The following is a 27608-nucleotide window of genomic DNA, read 5'->3' as shown; positions in this document are numbered from 1 at the left end:
TCCACAATTTTAGAAATCCCCTGTGCTAACTGTAGGATGTACCTAATGAAGTGTCCTGTGAGTGCACGGTTAAGTAATTTAGAACAGTGTAGCAATGTATTTATTTATTTTAATAGCTATTGAGTAAAGTGTCCTAACGACACATAGTCAACTTTTGTGCTTTACGACACTATAACATTGTCCCGAAGGAAAGAACCGTCTTGAACTGACATAGCAACAGTGCTGAATTCTACTGGTACCCCGTGACAGCTGGCGGCTGTCAATGACGACGCTTAAATCCCGGATCTTTATTGGTCCATAAAGTCATCAATCACGGCCGAGGCTCCGCCCATCATATCTGTGGCGGCTTTGAGGGGAAGCCTTTGAAGTGCTGTAGGCGGTGCAAAGCAAATTATGCCATGTGGTGTTCCGGAACGGGGTTCTGATTGGTGTACTGAATTACTTGTTGACGCCTACTACTGGAAGAATAGCCCTCTGTGATTGGTTAGAGCCGCCATCCCAGATTCGCCATTTGCGCGTTCACGGCTTCCCGTATTCTCCATTTGGGTTTACATTAGCAGCGTGGGAATGACATGTTCCTTAACGCCTGTACGCAAACGCCGCAGCTAACGTGCGTAGTGACAAAGACGGCGAGCCCGAGACCTATGGGGAAGGAATAAAAAAAGAAATCCGGTATCGTCGCTCTCCACAATCCAACACTGTTCTATTTGGAAGTCGTATCTGGAATTAACGTCGGTTTAGGCTAAGATTTTGTCTGAAGGTGTATCTTACTAACGCTTGAGACGTTTTTGGAGTAAAGTAGACGGCTTGCAGCTGGACGTTCTGTAAGGTTCGGTCGGCTACGGCGAGGGAGCCGCCATGGCAGTCGGTTCACTGAGGTTCCACATCGGAATATGAAGAGGAACTGGACGGGCCACAAAACGCCGCATTTAGCCTACATGCTAACGTTAGCATCTTTGTGAAACCCACCCTGGATTCGGAGCTATTTTTTGTTTTTAAAACGCACCGAAGGAGGCCTAATTCATGACCACTTTAGTAGGAGACGCTTCTTCCTAAAGGGCCCCCTTGACAGAAAGATTCCAAGGAGGGGGAGAATGCACAGATTTGGACAGAAAGGTTTAGTTTATTAGGTGAGAGTCTCCTGTCTGTCTTCCCCCTCGTGCAACTCATTCACGATCGTCCCCTGTCCCGTTTTTTTTTGGATGAGAATCTCCAGAGATCGCATCAGCGGCTAAAACAAGTTCTCCGAGAACCGAGCGCTTTGAACATGTCGGGTCGGCCCAGGACCACATCCTTCGCGGAAAGCTGCAAGCCGGTACCGCAGCCGTCCTCCTTCGGCAGCATGAAAGTCAGCAGTAAGTGGTCTTCTACACACCGCCTGCACCGCGCCGGGCCGGGCCCGGTCGGTGTGGGCTCCACCCAAGCAACCGAATCACCCACCCTCCTTCCAAGCATACCCCCCTCCCCCCAGCGAACCGGAATGTTAGCCGCCGATTAGCTTAGCTCGGATCACGCGTGAGGTGCTCGCTCACTCGGGCCAGAGTGTGACAGCTTGGCTGGTGGTCGGCCTTGAGGTGGAAAGCGAGTTTCAATTCGGTTCCGTGGTGATAATGATGATTACGGTACTATGGATCATAAAAGATGAGTCATAGACTGGTTGCCACATATGCTGTGCGCGTGTTAACAGCAGGCAGGGCCAGGAGCAGGCAGGCGATTACGCAACTGTCACGGCGGAAGGTGCGCCCATAAAATGACTTCACAGGCTGGAGCCTGGAGTAATCCAAGAAAGGAGATTTCTCCTTGATATGCGTTTATACTAGAAATCAAGTGATGTTTTATCAGTGTCATTCTGCTGCAATGACAATGGCAGTTTATGGAATATCCAGGCCTCCCTGCTGCATTCAGGCTAACATGTTCTATATGAGGGGTGGGGAGCCTTTCGCCTATCAGGGGCCCATTCAGTCATGTATCCAAAAATACACACCACTTATATACATGTCATGAGCGTTGTGAGCAGCATGGTGGTCCACTGCCTTACATTTCTGAGTTCAAAGATACAAATGTTGGCCACTACGGATTCCTCCAACATCCTAAAAACATGCATGTTAGGTTCATTGAAGACTCCAAATGATCCATATTTGTGAATGTGAGTGTGAATGTCAGTGAGCTGTGATTTCCTGAGGCTACATCTCACCTGCGACAAAATAAAAGAAAGATATTCACTTTAATTCAGGTAATATTATGTATTGAAAGTAAAAATGGTAAGCATTTGTAGTATGTAAAGGTCGGTGTCAAAAGTAGTGATGGTAATGTGAATCATTCCTAAAATGTTCTAAAGTTGCTCAAGTGGTATATAAAAGGATTGATTTTATTATATAATTTTTTACAGGGGTGATTTATTTGTTGTAATTTGGTCACATTATTATTTAATACCAGTTAGGGAAGCTTCAGGCCTCCCTGCTGCGTTTAGGCTAATCATATTCTATATCAGGGTTGGGGAACCTTTTTCCTACCACGGGTGCCAATTTAGTCCTGTACCCCAAATTATACATGATGTGTATATATATATCATGAGCATTTACGAGTTAAACGTTTTTAGCACAGCAGCACGGTGACCTACTGTAGTAGCCAATCGGCCTCACAGTTATGATGTTCTGGGTTTGAATCTCAGCCATCTTGAGTGTGGAGGTGGTGTGTTCTCCTTGTGCTTGTATCAGTTTTCTCCAGTTACTTCACACATTCTAAAAGCATGAATGTAAGGTTCATTGAGGACGCTGCATGTGAGTGTGGATGGTTGCTTGTCTGTATGTCTGAATGCTGATGGAGCTTCAGGGCTGAGCGAGATGTGTGTAAGTGGGGTGAGGCCGGGGCTAGGGCTGTTCAACACGCGCGCACGCTAAAGCTAATCCTTCCCCGTGTGCCAGATATTGCTATCTGTGTGCTTCATGAGCTACAATGGCTAGTCTTGTCAATAGGTCAACTGTTGTTGTTTTTTTACTGTTCATGCAAAGAAGGACTTTGTCCTAATTGTCACTCAGCCACTTAATAGCCTGCCTGGACTAAACATTTCTGCGTGTGTATTGTGGTTTACAGCTAAGCGTGAAGCTCTATTAAAAGCTTTGCACATACTTAAGTTTAAACTAACCAAATCCATCTTGAATGGGTAGCTAACGTCACTTTGTTGATAATTTGTAGAAAGGTAAAAAATAAATAAATATATATATATATATATATTAAACCAGCGCTGATCCTGAACAGTCTAGGTTGATACAATGTGAATGGTTGGAAATTCTTGTATGGCAGCAATAACACATTACAAAAGGTTAGAATTCTGTTGTTTACAAAGATTTATGTAGTCAATCCATTGGACGGAAAATTGTTCTTGTACGAAATAATGGAAAGTGAATCAATCAGTTGCAGTGTGACATGATAATCCCTTCATTACCATGTTAACATTGAATAATTGTAACATTTATTAACAGATGAGCGATGATGCCAAAAGCAAGCAAGCAAGCAACCAGACAGTTCGCGCCTAGCTAGCTAGTTAGCTGCTAGTGCTAGCAGCTAAACTTAGCAGTCCTACCTATCGTCTGAACTTCAGTTTTGGATTTAGTTGCGGCTTTTTCACTTGCTATTCATTTTCCTCACCTTAAGGTCTTGTGAGATTTTCTAAAGTCAGTTTTGATTCCATGATTTTGTGTAACTTCAACAATATTGAACTATTGCCGACATCAGAACTTCTTTATCTGCAATTTGTGAATAGAGGCAACTGGACTGTCTTTTTTAGTTGCAGATGTTTCACCTTTAAAACACTTCTAAATCTTAGGTGTGGAGACTGGAGAGTGCCTCTTTTTATGCCTCAGTGTGTGTGTTTTCTGTGGGTGGTCAACACTGTTTTTGTTGTTGACCGGTGAGATTATTGGTAAACAACCGTCCTGCAGACGACAATAGGTGATGCCTCAAACCACCTCTGTTCAGTGACGGCTGTATGTTTGACAAAACGCCTCCTGTAGAACTGAAGAAGCTTTTTGGATTTAAGATGAAACATCTTGAGCAAACAAGAACAGCCCACTTGCCTTGATTCAACTTTTGCTGAATACCATGACCTGAATAGTATCTATGAGCATCTACTCGGACATCACACAGAACATTTATTTAAAATATCTTTATATATTATTTTTGCAAATTTGCAGGCATCTTCTCTGGTGAAGCTGGAATGCAAATCTTAGTGCAGCTATCTGTCATTTACGTTAGTTAGAAAGGCCATAATGGCGGACAAGAAAATGAAGTCAAAATGAACAAGCAAAGGTTACTTACCGTTCTTTTGACTCTCATTAGGTTTGTGTGACTGTACCTAATGAAATGTCTGCTACTCTGCTGAGTGTTCACTGGTTTAACACACGACCATTTTTATTTAGTTATGCATGTGCAATTTGCTTAAATTAGTACTTCAGAAATAACTTTCTGGCTGAAGTTGAGTAGTTGGAATTAAAAAAAATTATGGCATATGTAATTGTAGAAAAGAGATGGTCTAATGATTACCATTTAAGTTTGATTACTGATCTTATAATCAATATCTACTATCTCTCTGACATCGGTTTACTCTTACGGCCCTGGAGGGATAGCCTGTCCTATGTTTAAATGTACTCTTATTTTTACACATCTCTTACTGTATTGCTCTTTTTACTGGCTTAACGTGACTCTGTTAGTGCACCTCCTGCTCATATTTGCATACCAAAATGACACTGTAGTTTTCATTAGAAGCAAGAATTCTGAGAACTGATTATGATGCCAGTATTAACATGCTGAAAACTAATTTGCTTCCTTGTCTTTGTATCACTGTCAAAGGGAAGCCACTAATTGAAAGGGCTAACAAAATTACAATTGTGTTGAGCAGTAGCGCTATGAATTGACTAATTAGTCTCAGCTATTAGTGAGTCCTCTGCATATGAAATGACGTATGGTCGTTACCAACGGCACACACACTACATTAAGACTACGTTGTCATGTGGCACAAGAAGGCACTCTTGGTTACAACTTAACTTCCTGTATTTCATTTGATTGTTTTATATTTAAGGTCTAGAAGGTTTTTTATTTATTATTATTTTTTTTTTATAACCACTTCACTACTTCATTAGTGGAAAGTGTTACGACAAATTTGGTTAAGTCATTATTGTATGTTGCAGGAAAGAAAGTCAATTCTAACTCAAGGACCAACATTTGAAACTCTTTAATCAGTCACTTAAGATATTTCCTTGGTTGAGCACAATCTTTTCCAGGACACTGATTGGTCCTCAAATTCCAAACACAATTTTTCCCCCTCAATCTTGATTACCGTTATCCTCAACTCTTAACTTCCTATTTGACATGTACTGTGTACATAATATACTATGCTGTGACATGAGTGCCATACGTTGACACACCCATGTTTGCTTATACGGTTTTGTTTTTGCGGGGGAAAGGGGGGGGGGCAGCAGCAGCTGACCAAGACATGACCAAGAACAATGAGCTGTGTTTAGCATTTTAAAGCTGCTCCTCTTCTATCCCTCATCTTTTTTCACTATTTCCTTTACATTCGCACCTCGCTTCTCTTTTGCAAGTGATGGGAGCAAAATGAGCCACTTATTCTCTCTGATTCCAAACTAAACGAAAGAGCTTTCACGCACAAGATGAGAATGACTTTCTAGAACATTTAAGACTTATAGAGGATGAGACAGTCTTTTGCAATGTTCCTGATGTTGTGATATGGAGACTCTGTTGTAGAGACATCACACATTTTCTGTGCGCTCTGAACCTCACTGACAGCCATAATTAGAAGTCGTTTTCAACTTGGTTTCCCGACAAAAAAAACGACATTTCCTTTGTTATCCCGATTGCTCCCTTGCTGCTTTTAGTTGTGAGAAGTCCCTGTGCGAATGTGTGCGTGCGAACAGACTTCTTACAGTTTGAGGAAGTGCAGAGGCGTCCTGGAAAGGCCCTGCTGAGTTTTGTAGGCTGAATCATATACTGTTCTCTCGGGTCAGTGATGCTACAATAGTTTAATAGCACCGTGCAAGGCAGACAACCAAAACCTGCTACCTGTCCTCTAGAATCATCATCGACAATGTGTCGTCTGCTTTCATGGTAACCCTTCCAGAGAGTGAGGAAGCATTAAACTTCTAAACTTAAAAAAAAATAAAAATTAACAGAATTTAATGTTTGTGAATCTTAATCTTGGGAATCACCCCTGCAGTTGTGGGAGAAGGTAAGGCGATTGTTTATTAGCGATATTACAATTGACAGTAGTTTCGTAATCATTGAGTTCATAAAAATCCAAGAAAGTTGGACTTTTTGTAGAGGAAGACATTTTACACATATCTTCAGTTCTGGCCACTCCATTCCTAGTAAGTCCCCCAATTAAACTCTCAATAGTAAAAAAAAAAAAAATAAGACTCGTAAGCAGAGGTAAAATCCAGGTCCAGAAAAATAAAAAGACTGCCACAGTTTTACTTCTGGCAGGTAAACAAGCTCCAGGGGAGCCAGTTAAGTAGAATCTAAAGCCAACTGTGGCAGGTTTTTTACTTTTTGGACCTGGGTTTGACACCTGCTCGTAAGTAATTGTTCCAAAATTTGTCTGCTGAGTGTCTGTTCTTGCATAAAGTCATTTAGAAGATGTTCAGAAGACCATACACTTCAATCCCAGGTCCACCAAGAAGTACAGCTTAAGTGGTAGAAGATACGTTCGACTGTGAACTGATATTGCAGTATTTGAAAAGATGACCGAGCTATTGCTGTACCGCCTGCACAACCCTCAAAACGCAAGAGGCCTCAGGGTTTACCATTCCTAACTATTGTGGCGTATTGCAGAGAACCGCAAAGCCTGGCAGCAATGCCTCTTTAAATGTATGGACTACTGACAAGAGTGTGGAAACCTTCTCCTTTGTTCAGAGATTTCTGCTTCGAGTTTGACGTAGATGGCTTCCCAAACCGAATCTTGATATTGTTGTTCATTCTCCTTTTGGAAACAAACTGCTCAGTCTGATGGTTGTAAAGTATTGCCAAGGAGCAACATTGGACGAGATGTTCATCCTACCCATAATTCACTGTCAATTAGTTTGAAACCCTTAGCCACAGCTGACAACCACAGAAAAGCAAGTCTTTTTTTTTCTTCTGAAGTTTCACTTGTTCTAACATTATCTGAGCTGCAGTTCCATGTCCTCTCTCTGACTTTCTTTCTCTCTGGTTCCCTTTCAGGGGATAAAGATGGCAGCAAGGTAACAACAGTGATGGCCACTCCAGGCCAAGGTCCTGACCGGCCACAGGAGGTTAGCTACACAGATACAAAGGTCATCGGCAACGGTTCGTTCGGGGTCGTCTACCAGGCCAAGCTGTGTGACTCCGGAGAGTTGGTGGCTATCAAGAAGGTGCTGCAGGACAAGAGGTTTAAGGTAAAGGATGTTTCACCTTTCTCCCAAGTAACAGGAAGGCAGGCCAGATCCAACCCTTAATGTCATTTTATATAGCCAGCGAAAGATTTTTCGCAATGTTTCCTCTACTTTTTAGTCTTCGAAGATGATAACCAAATGCAGGGCTGTGTAACATGATACATCAATTATTCCCACACAGAACATATTACTTACGACATATAAGTGTACCCCAAAAAAGGAGTGACTAAGCCCAGTATGTCAGGCAGTAAAGATGGAAACGGTTAAAGCATGAGCTTCTGATTGGTTTGAAACATAGATTCAGAAATTAATGGGAGGGGAGCGCGCTCTGCCTCGCCGAACATTCACACTGTCAGTGGTGTTAGGGCATCAGAGTGAATTTCCGACCACACCTCATGTTGACGGCAGCAAATGAGTTCCGGTTGGACAAAACTTTTGCCTTTTACTATGGAAATGTGTTAACTTAACTTGACTTATCTTAGCTAGAGTTCCGCGTCAAATCATGACCAAAGGTAGAATCCTAGTCGATTATTGCGCCTTTTGGTGTTGTAAATCCTTGTTGTAATGTAAGGAAGCTGCATGCGAAACTAGAGATACGCCACACATTAGTTGCCATGACTACTACTTTCATTTCCAGCACAGAGGTGAGTCTCAAGTCCTCTGTAAAGTGGTTGATTGGAAAATGAGATGCCAAATCAGGTGTCTACTGATTAGTCAATTTATAGCTCGTTGATGCGGAGTAGTGTAGTTGATTAGTCTGGTCAACCCTGATCATATAAAGCGCATCTGCTTTTCCCATGTAAACTTTGTAGTTGTCTCCTAACCTGAACGCGTGAGTGCACAGTGGTCTTGTCAGCTTTCATTTCGGTGCCAGCGTGGAAATGTGCAATTTCACTCCGTACAAAGCCTTGCACGCACACTCCCTACCTGATTTTGACTCACTTTGGCGGATGGGCTGTTTTCGCAGCTTGGGCAACGTTGCTCATTAGCATGCTGTTTCTTAAAGACCAGTCTAAGTCTGCATTTGGAATTGAAATATTCAGTATTTGCATTTGAATCACTTTGCCACTCTTAATATTGGGGATATTTGTCTTTAGTGCCTCAATAAGGAGAAGAAATCCATAACCTAGCTGAGGCTCCAGTTAATGCCTTTACAACTTCATAGTTTGACATTGATTTGGAGCAGAAATCTCAAAAATTTGAATTTGCGAGTAGGAAGTCAGACTTGTTGTTCTGATGCTCTTTTCCAAGTTGGAGGTCAGAAATTTCAGACTTGCCAGTTTTATGGAACCTAGCGGATGACTAAGCTCCCTAATCGTTCTCTTCGCCCAGACATTCCGTTGTCTACCATTTTATTTCTGCTTTTAATTGAGAAATATTGTACTAGAAACATTGACATAATGTCATAATATGAATACCACCTCAAGCTGACTGTAACCCATTGGCGAGCGGCCATAATAAGATATTAACGCAGTGCATGCCCAAGCCCTTCAATAAAATCATTGAAAATATTTACGTCAGTGTGCTTTAATTGTGTGGTATAAAATAATAATTAAATACTATTTAATATTAAAATTAATAATAAAAATACCCCCCAAATTAATGTATCAATGTCACTCCAGCATGCCCACTCTAAAAGGTCACCGCTCGCCACTGCTGTAAAACTCAGTTAACCCACCCAGGATTGACAATACTGAAATCAGTCTCTTCTTATTATTTTTATGTTCCAGTCACATTATGAAGTCTGTTTTTGAAGTTAGTTTCTGACGCTACAACTTATTTTTGTGCTCTACAAACTGACCGAACTAAATACTCCACGAGTTTTAACTTTCCAACACAACAGGTGCAAGCCAGTGCTGCGCAATTATATGATGTCACTATATGGCATGTCATGTTTTTTGTTTTATTTTTGGCACCAGCATCTGTTGCAAATTGCAAAATGTCTGTTTGCTTGTTTATGTCTGCACAGGATGCTATCATGCAGCCAGCTTATGGTTAGCCTGTGGTTAGTGTGATTTACCAGTGGGTTGCATCTTTGAAGAACCCAGCGATTAGCCAGCATACATTATTTTTTTTCCTTCTTTTTTTTGTAAATCTCTTGCCTCTGTCGAGAACGCCTACTTGCTCGGCCAAATGGTTCTTCTTATAAAGGCGAATGAGCTTTAAGTCTCTCACATGACTTCCTGCAAGTGCGCCCCCCTCCCCCCACTCTTCTTCATTTTATTCCACCTGCTTATTTTTCTGTCTGCAGATCCTTATCTTCATTTGATTTTTTTTTGGTCTGAACTTTTTACTTTAACAAGAGAGTTGATTCTGTGTAAAGGTATAGCTGAGTTAAATGAGAGATGGGGCTATTGATGCATCATGGGACTGGCCTTCCTCTGCACCCATATGAAGGGATCACATTTCAGTCTACTGGAAAATGGATGCTCGCAATGGAACCAGCACTTACTTGCTTATTCTTGTACACACATGCATAATATTGTAAAAGGTTATATTTGGTTTCTTGTATTGTAAATCCCACCAAAAAGTCAAAAACCAACAGTGAGCTAGTCAAAATCCTACTTGGCTTAATCAAAGATATCCATTGTTCACTTAATTACCACAAACATTCACATTCGAACCTTTTTACATGTGATGCTTATATTTTTAATTAAACATAGTGTAACCTGGAACATAAGATAAATGTACTGTATACACGAGTGTAACACCGGTGTCCTGAGCTAGGGATGGGTACTGAAGACGGAACCTTTTGTGGTATGGACCGATTTGGGTCGGTACTTCCGAGCACCGATTCACGTAAAATCAAACGGTGCCATGTTTCGGTTCTGAAGCACGTCTTTCAAAGTTGTGATTGTGCGGGAGTTGAAGAGTTGACGATTTTCCCCTGGCGCACTTGGACGCAACGTGCACGTCACCCACTCGCACAGGATTTCACGTGCGAAGAACAAGGCAGAGGGCGACGTCGGGGCTCACGGGAGCCCGGCCGGCGTTAGGGCGGCGAACGAGTGCAGGTGTCGTCTCGGCTGAGAGATCGACCGCCGCCGCTGCCTCGGTCCGGGCCGGCAGCGAACGGCGCGGGGACGCCTATATTTCTGGGTTTGGAAACGAGTGAGATTTTTGCGCAGCCAAGCCAAACAAATATAGTTTATGAAGTATGAAAGCCTCTGCGCCGGACGGAAGCTGGCAATGTCCCCGCACAATCAGTGCAAGGCAAAGGGAGGTGTCGGTGGCGGTCTTCCCCCACCGAATGGATACATGCTGGAATGTACACGGCTTCACCATTGTTAAGGTACATAGACATTGTAATTTGGATATACTACTGGTGACCATATTTAAAATAGCAAAAGATTGTGGCCAAAATGTAGCGAGCATTACAGAACATATCGGGTAATTCAAATGATTCTTTTGAATCAAATTGTTGTCTTTGTTCATGTCATGTCCTCTCCCAACTGTCATTTTTTAAATATTTGAGTCCAACGCGGGTTCAAACTTCGAGCTCATCGCGCTGCAGGCGTTACGTCCTTGAAAAACAACTGCATCAATTATTATTCATTTATATATTTACGATTGTTCATTGCACAGAACTTAGATTCACCTTTTTTTTGTAATATTAACTCATGTTTATTAATTATACTTCAGTAATTGTAAAATGTTAAACCTTTATTTTTACTATTCCTCTCTGGGTCATTTGAATGAAATTGACTATTACATAAACAATGATGAACATTTGCTACCACCCAAATAAATTAATAAATGTCATTTAACAAAAAAAAAGATAGAGAAAGAGTACAAAAGTACCATTGAGTACAGGTATTGATTCCCAGGTACCGAGAACAGTACCGGTTCAAATGTGAAAGGTACCCATCCCTATCCTGAGCACAACAAAATTGAGCCATAACTGGTTGGTGCTGATGCAAGCTAATAGTTGTTAACTTTATTGATAATCTCATGAGAGTAACATGAGAGAAAATATCTATTCTGAATGTAATTACCGGTATGTTGTGAAAATCAATGCATTGTTATTCATCAAATGAGGCTATAATAAAACAGTGAAATATTCATGTTTTAGCTCCCTATAATTACTGCCTTCTTTATAATGAAATGTTGACGATAGCTTGGGAGCATATGAATTATATTCTGATTCGAATGAAACCGAAAGTCCAAACAGAATGAAAATGCTCCATATAAAGACCATATTTTACTGAGTGGTGCAGGCTTGCGAGCTTTGCTTTTTCGGCGGGCTTCGTAGAATGTTGCAAAACGTTGCAAAGACACTTGCCATGCACTCTCACACCCTCTTTATACTCTCAAACAGTTTTTCTTGTCGCAGAGGAATTTTGAACATGTTAGTGCAGCAGTTGTTTGTTACTGACCAGCCTGTCTGCTCCTGCTCCTTCTCCTCCTCCACTCAGTGCAAATCGTAAGATGAGGTTGCCTCCTGTAGAGCACAATGGTTTGTGACCTACATGCGTTGATGTCACATTTCGGTGTACAAGAAAAGCAGAGGAAGGAACCACTTTACTTAAGGGTGAATTAGATTTTGGCTCCTGAGAAGATAATGTGTACTTTAGTGAAGGAAGACACCGTCTTTATCTACTGTCCAAAATGCTGGCAACAGGCGCCGTATAATACAATGTTAGCGTAATGAAGTTATTTTATTAGTGTTCTTAATTAGCGATTGAACTGGATTTCAGGACGACATTGTGTCGTTGCCATCAGTTTACAAGTCAGCGGTTACACTGCGACATGCTGCCAGCAACAACTTTAAAATAGAAGTGTATCAAAGAACTAATGTTAGTGTTTTACTGCATTTGGAAAGATTTTATTTTGAAGTTGGCCTCACCACGTTGACTGCATGCTCTGGCCAGCTTGACTAGTTTTGCGCACAGTGTACACGCCAACAAATCTTTGAAACAAGGTACATAATATTAATAAACATACATTTGTAACACATTTAGTTACCGGTAAATGTATATAAATAGTTAATAATAATAAAATTCAGTGTATAGCACGGCAGGATTATTTTTGGATCATTTTATATGGAAAAAAATGTCTCATTCGCGGGACTTTGTTTGTTTGTTTATTTATTTATTAATTCACGTATTTATTTTTCAGAACCGCGAGCTGCAGATTATGAGGAAATTGGACCACTGCAACATTGTCCGATTGCGCTACTTCTTCTATTCCAGTGGAGACAAGGTGAGTTGCTGTACCATTAAAAACTGTCTTGTGCCTTTTGCAGTCGCAGCATCAGGCACACCTGCACACCTGCACACGTTTTGTACAAGATCAGTAGCAAAAGTGTGTCTGTTGAAGACCATCCATCCGGACTCCATTTCATCTGACTTGGGGCGAGAGGGCGGGGTCCAGTCTGGGTAGATAGCCAGTCAATTACAGGGTTGAATGCATTGTGCACTCAGTCTGTACCAGCTGCTTGAATGGCCCGTTTCCCTGAACACATGTACACATTATGAGCAGAATTATTATTATAATTTTTTTTACTTATAGGGTTATTTACAGTAGCATCTACTGGGCCCATCACTGCTTTTTACTGAGGATTATTTCTACAATAGTTTATGTTTATTGTGCAAGGTAACAGTTGCTATGATAGGACTGGCAAGACAAGGCTCTAGACTGACGAGTTTGGGGGCATAGGTGCCCTAATTTTTCAACCGCGAAACAGGAAAAAAAAATCTGAAATTGAACACGTGCAACCAGCCGCTCGAGGCGAAAAAAAAGTTTCCTTGACTCACAAAGCCTCACTTTCGTTCATCAACAGACACGCATATCATGGTTGCACAGCTAGTGAGGTCTCATTGGCAGTGGTCCAGATATTCCTGTATTTTTTTAAACTCTTTGGAGGCCATAAATATAAAACAATCAAATGAAAAACTAAGTTCAGAAGTTCCTAAGCATGCCTGTTTGTACCACAGCACAGCGTATTCATACGCCACTGCTCTTTCATTGGACGGCATTCGTAACCTTTGAAAACCCATCCTAAACCAAGGGCCAAAGGGAATTAATCATGAGCATTGCCTCTCGTGGCCAAGACCCGCCTCCTCCAAGTGTGCTAAAGGAGAGGAAGTGGACCAATCTTGATTACGCATCAGAGAACTAACACTGGTGGCCAAATGTACTGGACTTTAGTTGTCAAATGGGCTAAAGCACAGTTTGAATGGCCTAGTTTGTGTTGTCCATACGAGGTGACGATAATTTGTTCATCTACTGTATGTCCCAGCAGGTGTGTGAACCCAGCTGTTAACTCTGTGTATCTTTACACGCTCATCAGCACTTGGCATGAAGGGAAGTCCCTGTCCATTGCCCGACTCGACTTGTCAGTTTCTGTTGCGAGTCGGTGGTCCCCTGGAGACGACAAGGCGAGCCGGCGTCGCTGGCAAACTGTGCGTCTGCCAAATATAGACACACACGCACATGGAAGTTTTACCATGACTGAGCAGTTAGGAATGCTTCCTTGCTACATACCTACCCAAGCCAAAATATGGCGGCTGGGGATTTCAAAGAGGATACGGTGCATGGTCTCTAGAGGCGGCTGGACAAGGGCGGGGGTCTGTTAATTATAGACCTTCCCTCCATGCTGTTACACCATGTGTGCATTGACCTGCTAAGCACAGTTAGTTTTAAGGACAGTCTCACTCTTATTTTTACAGTTTGAATACATTTTTACTGGACAGTGGCGTAAGAAGTCATCACGCGGCACGAAAAGGTGCACAGTTACTCCCGTACTACAGGCCATGGTCTCTTGCTTGACACACTGTACGGTATGTAGCTTGATAAAATACAGTGAAGAAATTAACCAGATAACCAGCTCGTAAAGTTTGTCGTTAAGTTAATTTCTATTTATATACAAATTAGTTTCAATTTGATAGTAAACTGACAACATTCTGCACTGATTGCGTAGACTTCCAGCCCGTGGGTACTGAGGCCTCATACCCAATAGTTAAAAGCGCCGTTTGAGCACAGTGAGTTTTTGAGTGGGATTGTTTGCAGACATGTTGGTGGATCAGCGACGGATATGCACGTGACGGCCTCAAGCGGGCGGGAGATAAGATAAGAACAGTACAAGTTTGTATAACAGTCCATGCTGGGTGCAGCTGGGTGCCAAGCAACCGCTGCTACTAGTGCTACTACAGTACTAATTTATATGTGAGAGTGGGTTCTCAAAAGTCTTTAAAATGCTGCTTTGAATATTGTTTTGATTTTTTAGTGTGACTCAACCAGGTGACCTGACTACTATTACTCCCTCCCTCCGCTATTAGTAAACAATCTTGGGAATACTTGGAAGTGTTTGAATTGGACCTCGGAAAATACATATGAACCCTGAAACCCTGTGTTAGCACTTGTTTAGGTGGTCTTACATAACCAATGGCATGCAGTGTGGCTAGGCACCACTGCTTTGACCCGCTCAACACTTGTAAAAACTAGTGTTGGCCTTTTAAGTGTGATATTAATGATTAATTATTGACGTTTCTATTTAGCAGTAAAGCTGCCCAGAGGTCACATTAATTGCTAGTGTGGATGTAGTGAAATAGTTCCCAAAGCTGAATCAGAATCTGCTGTCTACCTAATCATTTGTCCAAGATGGACGCCCCGGCGGCGAGGATCCAGAGCTGTGTCCGAATGTCCACCCTTATCCCCTAACCCCTCATTCACTACATAGCCCCACACTTTGTAGTGGTCTAATATGTAGTGCCCTCATTCTGTTTGGCAATTGGGACAGTCAGCTCACTACTTTCTCCTCGTCGCATATCACGTGAGCACCGTAACTGTCGTGACGCACCGGCGCATAAATCTCCGGCTGTCTATTGTGAATGAAAATTTTTAAAACTGTACTTTATTTCCTTTGTTCAACTAAAACAAATTATTTCCGTAGTATGTATTTAATGCATCGCTTTGATTCCCGCGCTTGCGCCATGTTTTTTTTTTTTCATACTCTCAATGCATTGTGATCTATATCAACCCGTTTAAGTGAACATTGATGTTCACTACTTTTCAGAGTGCATTGTGGGTAATTTTGAGTGCCCTGCATTTTCGTTCCCTAGACATTCGGACGCCAAATGGCGTGACCCCCTCAGTAGGGCACTATAAGGGAGGAGGGTGCACATTCGGACACAGCCCAGGTGTACCTAGTGTTTTGTCAAAGATGGCCCATGAAACAGGAGAAAACAGAATGGTTCAAACTTTTATGTGGTTGTTGCTGTAAACTCTTATTTTCATAGTAACAAGATGTAAATAAATGATCACGTAGCCGATTTGTTAAAAAAAATTTCACCTGCTTACCATGATCGGTGTATTTGGATGACATAAAGCTCACGTGAATGGGCTATTGCCGATCTATATGTTTACTCTGCTCCTGCGTTGGCATATATCCAACGTGTATCACATTTATGTCCATATTTAGAAGCGTCCTGATTTCGATATGGAGATATCTGACTCAGTGCAGTTTTTTTTCCTATTTTCCCTGCCGTGGTGCATATTCAAATTGTGCCACTTGGGAGACAAAATGGAGATTGGCATTTGGCATCATATTCTGTAAATCCAGGAAAAAAACTGAGTGTTATGTTTAAAAGCCTCCCTGTTTTTCTTTATGTGTAATGTAGCTCATTTTACACTGCATCACATAGTAACACTTGGAGATGGACAACTGAGCCTGTTGTTCAGGTGTGCGAGTAGCTACGCCAGCAAATTGGCGTCTGAATTATTTAGCAGAGGCGGCCCAATCAGGTTGCCGCCTGGCTATAACCTATTGGGATCCAGTCAAGGAAGTGGCTTTGTAGCCAGGCAGGAAGTGAGTCATTGCTGTTGCTACGCTAAATATAGCTTGAGTGGCAATAGCGGGAGGTAGGGTCTGCTCTCTAGTAGTGGCAAATGTTATCAATGGGCGTCTACAACACACACACAGGGAGTGCAATGGGGTGACTCCAGAGTAATGTTCAGCTAAAGCCACCAGAGGGCTGAAAGCTGTTTGGCAAATGATGCTCATCATTGCTGTCTGGTCCTTTTCGTGCTCTATCTTTTTGGCTGAGTGCGAGAGAATCCCAGCCGGCATCCCCCATTGCATTCCTCGTTGTCTTTGTACAAGCAGGATTCTTCACAGCATACTGATGACAGCTGCCGTCTTAACTTAGATTACCGAATTGAACGATCGGTTTGTAAGTATCGATGCAGGCCAAAATCCATTCAGTGGCAAAGGGAAAAGGAAGTAGTCCCTGAATAATAGAGCGGCCCCTGTGTCGCTTCCAAGGGTCAACGTGCTCCAGAATAGAACATGTGAAACCTCGCCCTCCTCCATGGAGGAAATGATGTCAGCGTCTGCGGCCTTTTCTGGAGTACAGAACGTGTGTTTCCTGCCCTCTGGGGTTAAATCCTACACAATGAACCCCCAGTTCGACTTAAGGGGAAAAACGTCATTTACGTGAGCGCTCAAGAAGCTCCATTCATCAGGATAGGAAAGGAAACATGGAGACATTAAATAGCATATTGAGTGAAAGATGTATATGTGCTTTACAGTTATGTCTGATTTACTTTTCTTATCTTCACAGAAAGATGAAGTGTACCTGAATCTGGTTCTGGATTACGTTCCTGAGACGGTCTACAGAGTGGCCAGACATTACAGCCGAGCCAAGCAGACTCTGCCCATGGTTTATGTCAAGGTACTCTATGTGATGTCTCAATACTACTGCATCTTACATACAGTACATATATATCGGCTATATGTGACAAGATGTCCCAAAAATAACAATCAGTCAAAAATACACATTCAGAATGGCCACTTCAACCTGAGTACAGCGTACCAAGAAGTCGAAGAGAATCGGATGATGGGCATGGGCTCTGGAGAAATTTAGCTTCTTGTGTGGCGGAAATTTTGTTTTTGGTTTTCTTGAACATTTTTGTGTGATATCGCCGAAAGAAAATCTGTTTTCAAAGTAGAGTAACAGTATGGCCATTTGAAGAACCTATTTATCATAAATTGTACACAAAAGTGGCTCTTTAAATGTATTTTTTACTAAAAGGAAAATGATCAGTCTAAGCTATTCATAGTTGTATAAAATACATAAACCCAAAGAAAATGTTAAAATGGCAGAGTTAGTTGCTTACACACATTAGTTTCATAACATGTGTTTTTTGTCAGTTATTGTATTGATTGGCACCTGAAATTTTATTAAGCCCAGCTGAAGCAAAATGTGTTGATTATCATGTATTAATGTATGAAATCAGAGAAATTCTATCATATATGAGACAATACATCTACAAAAGTCAACGTGCAATACAAGTAAATTTGCTTCCCAGGAATAATTAGAGCACGAATTGTCTGTAAATCGAGCCGCTGTGATTACAAAAGCATTTCGCTGTAGTCATTGAATTGGTGTCTAATTTCTTGACTTTTTGTGAGCTTAATGAGCCACCTGATGCTAGTGCACGGGCATCATCATTTGAAATGATGGAAAACAAACATCACACTAATATCGTCATGCACTCATTCTATAGACTCAAGTCACCTTGACAAACGAGAAATAGAGCAGTCAAATCACTTCTTCATTTACATTTTTCCATGAGAATTTCCCCAAATTTTAAGAATAATAATTTTGTTAACGTAGCTGTCGGTCACTTAACAAGAATACTTCTGCTTTAATACTTATTCTTTTTACCTAGCATGAGAGAAAAAGAAGGGTAGTTTGTTCCACAAAATGACTGCAGCCATCACAAGATTACTCGAGACAAAACAAATATTTTGTGAGCTGTATTATTAACGCAAATTCATCCTACAATAAAGCGTGTGTTTCTGTTTGCAGCTGTACATGTACCAGCTCTTCAGAAGTCTGGCCTACATCCATTCGTTCGGGATCTGCCATCGGGACATCAAGCCTCAGAACTTGCTCCTGGATCCCGAGACGGCTGTGCTGAAACTCTGCGACTTTGGCAGGTGGGACGCTGTCCTCATCTGACCATGAGACCCTCACACTGGACAGAATAACACAGTGGTCCATTTTGTTTTGACTGTTTAGTGCCAAGCAGCTCGTCCGCGGCGAGCCCAACGTGTCCTACATCTGCTCTCGCTACTATCGAGCCCCCGAGCTCATCTTCGGAGCCACTGACTACACCTCCAGCATAGGTAAGCTTGAGCCCCCCTGTTTTAATTGATACGCTTCTTTTTTCCTCTCCTTAAAACTGAATTTGACCTTCTCTTCAGACGTGTGGTCAGCAGGCTGTGTGTTAGCAGAGCTGTTGCTAGGACAACCAATCTTCCCCGGTGACAGCGGAGTGGATCAATTGGTTGAAATTATCAAGGTAATGCAACCGCGAACAGACAAATGTTGCCATCCATGAGTCCCGTTCCTGTCACTGAGGATTTCATCCCTTCGTTCCAGGTTCTCGGCACCCCAACCCGGGAGCAGATCCGCGAAATGAACCCCAACTACACAGAGTTCAAATTCCCTCAGATCAAGGCCCATCCTTGGACTAAGGTGAGTCAACAGGTACAGGAGCCCTTTTTATTCTCTAATATACCATTTCATGCATGTGTGTTGTCATTATACTCAATGTGGGGCGGCTTCATTTTACTAGTTACCGTTCAACTAATACTCGGGTGCGACTTGTGTATTTTTAAAGTAGAGCTCGGTCACTAATCAATCCACATTATTTCTATAGCACATTATATAAACAAGCGTTTCCAAAGTGCTGCACATTGAGATATGTGCACATCATATACATAAAATGTAGTAAAACCAACAAAAAACAATCAATAAAATACAATAAGTAAAATAAATACATTTTAAAAAAAACACTGAAAGACCCCTAGGACCACACAATTCCCGCTGAACTAAAAGCCAAAGAATAAAAGTTTCCACTTGGCACTAAACTACTAAGAGCGTTGTTTAAATGTGCAGTTCAGTTATTCTGAGTGATCCTAAAAAAGGAGTGATAGAGACCAACTTTTGCTTCGAACATGTTTTAAAGTTTTTCTTTTTAGTCTAAAATAGCTTACTTTAAGTATAATCGCGAATCCTGGTCTTTTATTGCACGTTTTGGTGAGTTGTAAATCCTTGTGGCGTAAGGAAGCCGAATGCTGGTTGTGCCACGCCTACTACGAGTACTTGTTATTCGTCGACAAAGTTCTTCTTAGTTACACAGATATTAATTCAATTTGAATTAGGGTGTCAGGCAATACATTTTTAAAAATCATAATTAATCACATGACTTCAATAGTTAACTCACGATTAATCACAAATGTTATATCTGTTCTAAATGTACAATATGTACAATCAAATGTTTTTTTTCCTAAGTTTTATACTCTTGTAAGTATGAAAGTGCAAAAAATGTTTAACTAATAGAAAAATGGCTGCATCTTTTAGTCATTGATACAGTAATTTCATAAAATTGAGTTAAAATTAAAAAGATGTACTGTACTGTAAAAAACGAGTGTGATATTGACTTGTGTTGAGGTCATTTTCTGCCACTAGATGGCATAATTGCATTTGTAAGATGTTGGTGACAGCTCAATGCCTTTTTTTCAAAATAAGAATTATATAGTCTTTAACATGAAGTAACTTGTGAAATTCTGCATATTTTTTTAAATTGTAAAATACAACTTGACCCCAGTCTCCACAAATATATGCATTATTTGTACATTTATTACTGCTAAGTTTTGACTTGGACATGTCTGCTGCGTTGCAACTGGAATTCCGCCAGAACAGACTTTCCAAGTAAGGGGTGGTCATTAATTGCGCATTAAAGGAACTTAACTCAAAATTAACACACCAATTTTAACACCCCTAATTTATATAAAATGTACTAAATAAATTTTTTTTAAACATAGAGTCCTTAAATGTTAAATGCAGATGTACGTATTGAAGTTAAAATTTAAATCCAGGGAACCAGCATACTACACAATCACGGCCCTCGTTCGTCTGCCGCCTCATATTGCCTTGTCATGCTGTGCTTGTGCCCATGAAACAGAAATATGCCGTTGTGTTTTTTGACTTGTGTGTGTGTGATCACTGTACAGACGTCTGTGTGTGCGATGGGTGTGCAGGTGTTCCGGCCGCGTACGCCCCCCGAGGCCATCGCCCTGTGCTCGCGCCTGCTGGAGTACACGCCCACCGCGCGCCTCACGCCCCTCGAGGCCTGCGCGCATTCTTTCTTCGACGAGCTGCGCGACCCCAACGTCAAACTGCCCAACGGTCGCGAGAAGCCCTCGCTCTTCAATTTCACCACCCAAGGTTGACACTTTAGTAGCTTTATTACAAACAGTACCTAAAAAGGCTTTTATTTAATATGACTTGGCTTTAGCGGAATTGTGAACAAGGACGCACTGTAATATGGTTTTCTCTATCTTGTCTCCAGAGTTGTCCAGTAATCCGTCTTTGGCCTCCATACTCATCCCCGCCCATGCTCGCAGTCAGGCCGCCGCCTCCACCCCAACCAATGCCTCCGTCACCACAGGTAAGATCCACGCTGCCCTCCACCTGCTTAATTGCTCAACTTTGAACATTTTCACAGGCAAAACTTAACTCATTCACTGCCTTTCACAAGTATACTTGTCAAGTCATTTTTTTTCTACGGGGCTAGATGGGGGAGAATCTGATTATGCTCCTCTGTAAATGTCAAACTTGGCAACAACTTTACTGATGCACAACCACCAGTAGATGACATCATTGCCCCATTTTATACAAAATAAACACAGTTTGAGAGTCAATGGGAGTAACGGCTGCATTTTGTGAAACTTACATCGATCCTACTGCATACCTTTACAATGTCTTGCAAATGCTTTTTGTTTTTACAAGTAAGAAATCCAAACCAATAGATTTTTGTGTTGAAACATAGGAACTGGGAAAAAAAACTCATTTTTTTTAACAGTACTAATAGTCTATTACTGAATTGCACAGGTGCAGTCAGGGAATGGGCCGATCAAGATCAATCATTAAGTCAAATTACAGCCTCAAAACATCTCTTTATTTTCACATCGTTTTGTGTCAATCCTTGACAATCTCGACATGTTTTCTTGGTTCAATGAAAAATACTACAGTACAGGGCCGCAAAACCAAATACAGGGCCTATTTATTTATTTTTGCTGTGCACCGAATCACAAACTTTTTAATGGTCCACTACAGTAACTTTTCACTGCATCTTTTGGTAGGCCTTAAATGCAGCTTTTCTTTCTCTTGTAAAACATTTTCTGTTTCCCTTTTTAAATAAACCAACCAAAGACATGTTTTATACTCCATTTTGAAAGCTTGTATTGTGCCTTTTTTTTTTTTTTGTTTTAATGATACGACTTGTTTACAAATGGGTGCACCTTATTTTCAAAATGACACCTCTTTCAAACGGCAGTGTCTATGTGGCCTGTTACCAGGTGGCCTAAGTAATGGTAGAGGTCACCAACCTTTTTTAAACCGAGAGCTACTTCTTGGGTACTGATTAATGCGAGAGTTTGGTACACACTTCTTAATTAACAAATTTGCTAAAATCATCACCGTTTTGGCTGCTATCTTTTTTTCTCTACACTAACGACCTTTGACCTATAACAGTAAAAAAAATAAAAAATAAAACTCAAGCTATGCAATGTTCCTGAAAAAGTTGCTCCCATTCCCACTGTGCCCTGTTTGAAATGTTGCACGGATGATTTCAAATGACAACATGGCCACCTTGTGTCCACAGACGGCAGCAGCACAGAGCGACTCCCCAACACCACCACCGCCTCGGCTTCCGCCTCCAACTCCACTTCCTGAGCGCCACCGCCACCTTCCTCCCACCCTCACCCCCAGCCCGCGGCCTCCCTGCCATCGTCCCAGCCAGCACAAGAGGCTACAACCACAAACACAGATCTGCCTTTTACCGGCCCCCGCAAACCCCCTTCACAGGCCCCCCATCCAGCCGTCAGCTGTCACTTAGTGGGCCCTGCGGATGGGGCGGTGGCTCATGGAAACAGGTGTGTGAACTTTATTGTACACACAAAGCTCATCTGCTCATGTTTTCAAGGACGATTGTAGTATTAAAAACAAATAAAACAAATCTGAAGCTGCCCCGCTCAGGCGCCCGACCAGCCCCTTTCACATTGCCCCATTTTACGGCATCCTCACCGCCCCAATTCTTCTTCATACTTTTCCTCCTATATAGTGCATGGCCTGAGAATGGTTAGGGGATGGGGCTGCCGGGGTTGGGTGGGGTTGCAGGCAAGGCATGAGGCTTGTGCAAGCGTACACACGCACGCACACACACACACACATGCACACACGCACGCTCAGACACTGACACAGACATGGATGCATGTGCAAGGAAGCAAATCCAGATGGAAATTTTCTTTTCCTTTAGCCAGGGCTTGTTTTTAAAATGCTTAGCAAGCCATTTTACTCAACTTTGTTTTAAAAATATTTTTCTACCCCCCTCGGGCAATTATTTTATTTCATTTTTGCGTCGGATGTGACATGTTTATCTGGTCCTGTGTGCTTGTACAATATATACATACAAAAAAATTGCATTACATACACAATTTATAAATTACTTTTCCTTATGTATAAAAAGTATATATAGATATATGTATATTAACTACTAAGGTTCAGAAGTCTGTTAATGGGTGAGTTCATATCCATCACAAGCTGCGGCAATATTTGCTGCTCACGACAACAAAAGAGATCAGGGTTTTTTTTCCCTTCCTTGTTTCTCTGGAATGTGCTAAAATTCCAGCATCTTTTTTGTTCCCATTTCATCTTTTATTGAAGCTATGGATTAGCGTGAGGAACCTCTCTCCTTATACAGGCTGCCATGCTATTCAAAAAACATTTTCACTGTCATGAAAAATGTAGGCCAAAAGTGCTCAGACTATATAAAAATAAATGAGACATTAGTAAAACTTAAATGTCCCTTTTTAGTCAAACAGAATCAACAGCTGATTGTAAAACCTAAAATGGCCACTGTTTTCACAACCTAAAATGGCCGCTGATCTGACAACATAAAATGGATGCTGATTGGTCAAACTTGACATATTTGCGTGTCTAAACCAATAAAACGCATCATTTGGATGATGTCGACACTTCTGGTTCATGATTGGATCTTAACTAACCAATCACAATCGCAAGTTGATTTGCATGATGTTCATGTACAAAATGTTGCATATAAGCTTGGTAAGTTTACAACACGTTACAGCCATATTATCCTGGTGTCGACTATAGCAACTAAAAACATGAGATAAGCCCCCCCTCAAAAAAAAATTCCATGATGTTCTTATGTGGGAAAATAGTGAAAATCAGCACACACAAAAAATACATCGGAAAAAGTCAAATGGCCCGCAATAGGGATAAACTGAAATGGATCCAATTTGAAAATGGCCTCTTAAAAGAAAAGCTAAACTGGCTCCTGATTGGACAAGCGAAGGTTCCCCACCCTTTTCCATGGAGTCCTTTTTAACCACTAAGTTGCCCCAACCACCACAACAGCGTCTTACTGCGTTTGCTAGATCCATCAAAGCATCTTATGACACTCTCTACACACACAAAAAGGAAAAAAAAAGCTGAAATTGTACATACAATATAAATGCTCCTCACCAAAAGTCATTTTTACGTTGGTTTCTTTTTGTGTTATGTACATATTATGCAGACCCATGTACTGTTTTAAAAAAAAAGAGAAAAAAACAGCAGCAGAATCAGGGCAAATGTTGAGCGGCTGATGGATATTTTCGATGATCTTTATCCAGCCACATGTCCAATGTTGACCTGTACAGTACAGTAGATCTTCTTGTAATGACAGCTAGTCATGTATAGTGTAACTATAGTTTGGAGTGCCTTTGCTTTCATACACCTTCGCCTTGTCGCCATCCCTCCAGTAATCGTGACTCGCCCCCTTTTCCCTTTGGTGCTGTTGAACCCCCCACCCCCCCATACACACACACACACACACACACACATTTAATTGTAATATACAGATTGTTGATTGACTGTTAATAGTAAGAATAGTTTCCTGTTAGTGTTTATTTGACTAGGTGATTATAGTTTTATCCGGGACACGCGCACAAGCAGGCAGCACCGCAGTAGTCCACACGTGGACCTTAAATGAAAAAGAAAAAAAATGACACTATACATATTATGAAAATGCAGTACAGTATTGCAAAGGAGTAATAGGGCCACACCAACAGCAGGAGAAAAAAAACACACACAATCTTAATTGAAAGTGATGGAATTGCAAGAAAGTTGAAATGTTGCCAAGAGAAAGTTTTAATGTTACAGGAAAAATGTCCAAACATAATTGTATGATGATTAAGTGGAAGACAATTACAAAAATAAAATGATTTATATGTGAATTAAGTCACAATTTTACTGGAGTGGAGTTGAATTATATTTTGGAAAAAAGTCAGAATTTGACAAAAGTGAAGTTAATGTATTAAGAAAATAGAAATTGAAGTTGAAACATCAGATAAAAGTTGATGTCAGCGTTTCACTTTCACGAAAAATGGGATTTAACCCTTTGAACATTGTCTTTTCTCTTTTGTTTCAAACAATTCTCATAAAATGACAATAACAAAAAATACTTAATTGTTGTAAACAACAGTAATAAAAATGTTTTCATTGTACTCTAAATACCTCATGGGAAAAATTACGATTTTATTTAAGTAAATTACAACATTCTGACTTTAGTTTTGATCATGACTCATATTTCAAACTTTTTCTCATAACCTTACCATTTATTCCTTTCATCATTATGCCTTAAATCTCATATTCCACATTTATTGTAATAACACCTTCGTCCTCGTAATATTCGTATCTTCTTACAATATCACAACTTCTTCCCAAAAAGTGACTTATTTCTCATAGGACCATTACAAGTTGACAACTTAAGTTGTATCATTACACCTTTATCCTTGTATCATCACTACTTATTCTCATAATTTACAATGTTTTTCCTCTTAACATTAGAACCTTTTTCTTGTATTGCATCATTGCCTTTATCCTCGTATCATTCAACTTGTAACGTTACTACTTAATTCTTATTAAGCTTAAATTTTTACTCACAACTTTGTTCTCGTATCATTAAAACTTTTTTTTTTTGCCTTTAAGGACACAGCCTACATTACGATCCCGAGTAGAAAGTTGCACGCCGTTGTAACATTACACTTTTATTTTCGGAGTATTTCAACTCCGTTGTTGTAACATTGCGAATATTATGACTGTTTATGTGCAATACTTTATTGTTGTTACAACTTCATTCTCTCAATAGTGCAACTTTTATTTTCATGAGATTACAAATGTAGCCACTTAATTCTCTATTTTTATTAGCTTTTTTTTTTTGTAACATTACAACTTTTGGCATGAAAATTTCCAGTTTTTTTCCCCCCTCCCAATTGTGGCCCTAATAGTCCTTGTGTTGGTTGTTGGAGGTAGCAACGTGAATTTGTTTTCTTTATGTCCAACATATTTGGGAAGGTTAGTCAGTAGCACCCAAGGGTTCGAGTCATGCGACATCTCTCCCGCCTCTTGCTTGCTGTAATTTTGCATCCACAAACATGTTGCAGCCTTCCACGAGTACCACTTTTCCCCTCTCCCAAACATCCACTTCAATAAAAACACCACAAAGGTTGCCGAGAGAAAAAAAGTGGAGATGCTCGTGTTCCATGGTAGCGTAGCACAATGTGCTAACCGGGTTTAAGAAAAGAGAATTGTTGAAAAGACTATATATAAAAACAAAAAAATCCCGTATAACAGTACTACTACTTGAATGACTCTGTGACTGAACATTTTTATTTCATTTGTTTGTTTTTTTGTTCTGTGAAGTTATGCTAAATGTGCGCCTCTGTAAATATTCCCTCTGCGTGCTCTGAGGAATAGTTCCCTGGTACTGTAATTTGCATTAAATAAAGAGTAGGATAGCCTGGAAATGAACACACATTTGTCTTTTGTCTTTATTTAGCCAACAAGCCTCAGTCGTTTCCTAAATTGATTCCATGTTTTGGTTAAGGTTGTAATGACGGGAGGCAACAAAAGCAAAAGTGCATTGCATCACCGCCGCCTTCCGTCTCCCCGTTGTTGGCCCGGCCAGCACAACGGGCTACAACCATATACGTAAACGCTCCCGCAAGGCCCCTTCACAGGCCCCACCCCCATCCAGCTGTCAGTCGTCTCATTGGGCCTTTTGGAAGGGAAAGCGAAGAATTAAATGAATAGTAGCTTATAAATGAACCAACAAGCCACCATTAATTTCCTAAAAACGGATTAACTTATCTAGCAAAACTATCCTAAACATTTTCTTAATTAAACAAATGCAATTAAATGACCATGTATTAAAATGACCAATTTTCAATTATATGTATTCATTACTCTAAAAATGTATTTACTAAGTTAAAATGATGCAAACAAAAGTAAATGACCTCAAACCTAATTAGTTCTTTGAAATGAAATAAAAAGAATAAATATAAGATTGGAAACTTAAAATAAATAAATAAAACCACTTGATCTGTTTGAACTACAAAAATGTAGTTAACCAATAAATTGAATGTTTTGAATTAAAGATATATGACTTTTTTTTTCATTTAACAAGTTATTAAAGCAGTCGTTCGAAAAAACAAAGTTCCATGTTTTTTTTGTTTTTTTTTATGTGTGTGGATAAATAAAAATAAAAAAAAATAGTTGTGATCACATTTTTCTAAAAAGCATTAAAGGAGAGTGTTCTATGCAGCCCCAGTAGTCTAAATACGGTATTCTGGTTAATATTGCGTTAGTGGAATATGAGTTAAGCAGCAAAATCCAGCAGTTTTATCCATATCAGAAGGCGGCCATTTTGCCACTTGTTGTCAAGTGAAAATGACATCATAGTTGCTCAGGTCTAAGGTAACAACCAATCACAGCTCAGCTTCAGAAAACAGGCGAGCTGTGATTGGTCGTTGCCTGAGCCCTGAGCAACTGTGATGTCATCTTCAGTCGACAGCAAGTGGCAAAATGGTCGCCCCGAGATGGATAAAAATGGCTGGATTTCACTGCATAACTCATATTCAAAATGTCATGTTTAGACCAGTGAGGTCACATCTAACATATTGTCAAGAATTACAGTATTTAGATCTGTAAGGTGGGTGCTTCCTGCTTTGTTTAGTTCATATTGTGGAGATCATCACTTAAAAAAATCCTATTACACTTTACAGAAAAAGTTAACTAAATAAGGATCTAGTAAATCTACTATAAC

General features: G+C 40.7%; 1 protein-coding gene across 5 annotated transcripts; it reads left to right on the top strand.

Moving 5' to 3' along the window:
• The first annotated feature begins 552 nt into the window (after positions 1–552).
• gsk3ba (glycogen synthase kinase 3 beta, genome duplicate a) lies at positions 553–26314 on the top strand. 5 transcript variants are annotated; one of them, XM_086091066.1, is made up of 12 exons: positions 553–1130; positions 1217–1355; positions 7234–7427; positions 12543–12626; positions 16988–17098; positions 18239–18369; positions 18452–18558; positions 18637–18734; positions 18815–18922; positions 20452–20665; positions 20790–20888; positions 22104–26314. In XM_086091066.1, exons 2-12 carry the CDS (start codon positions 1268–1270, stop codon positions 22172–22174), a joined length of 1305 nt encoding a protein of 434 aa, XP_085947192.1. In that variant the 5' UTR covers positions 553–1130; positions 1217–1267; the 3' UTR covers positions 22175–26314. The 5 variants fall into 5 exon arrangements, with proteins under 5 accessions (XP_085947192.1, XP_085947195.1, XP_085947193.1 ...); XM_086091069.1 differs by having other exon boundaries at positions 553–1355; positions 18815–18910; positions 20479–20665; XM_086091067.1 differs by having other exon boundaries at positions 553–1355; positions 18815–18910.
• Positions 26315–27608: the final 1294 nt, after the last annotated feature.

This window comes from Leptonotus elevatus, chromosome 12 (genome assembly GCF_054856555.1).
Source record: "Leptonotus elevatus isolate MCC_2025b chromosome 12, RoL_Lele_1.0, whole genome shotgun sequence".
NCBI lineage: Eukaryota > Metazoa > Chordata > Actinopteri > Syngnathiformes > Syngnathidae > Leptonotus > Leptonotus elevatus.
This window is presented reverse-complemented; position numbering and strand designations above follow the sequence as displayed.

Bases quoted from the DNA above. Each gene is read 5' to 3' on its own strand.
- gsk3ba (XM_086091066.1), top strand. From the start codon at position 1,268: ATGTCGGGTCGGCCCAGGACCACATCCTTCGCGGAAAGCTGCAAGCCG. The intron at 18,370-18,451 runs GTGGGACGCTGT...TTGACTGTTTAG, and splicing joins AAACTCTGCGACTTTGGCAG to TGCCAAGCAGCTCGTCCGCG. The intron at 20,889-22,103 runs GTAAGATCCACG...TTGTGTCCACAG, and splicing joins CAATGCCTCCGTCACCACAG to ACGGCAGCAGCACAGAGCGA.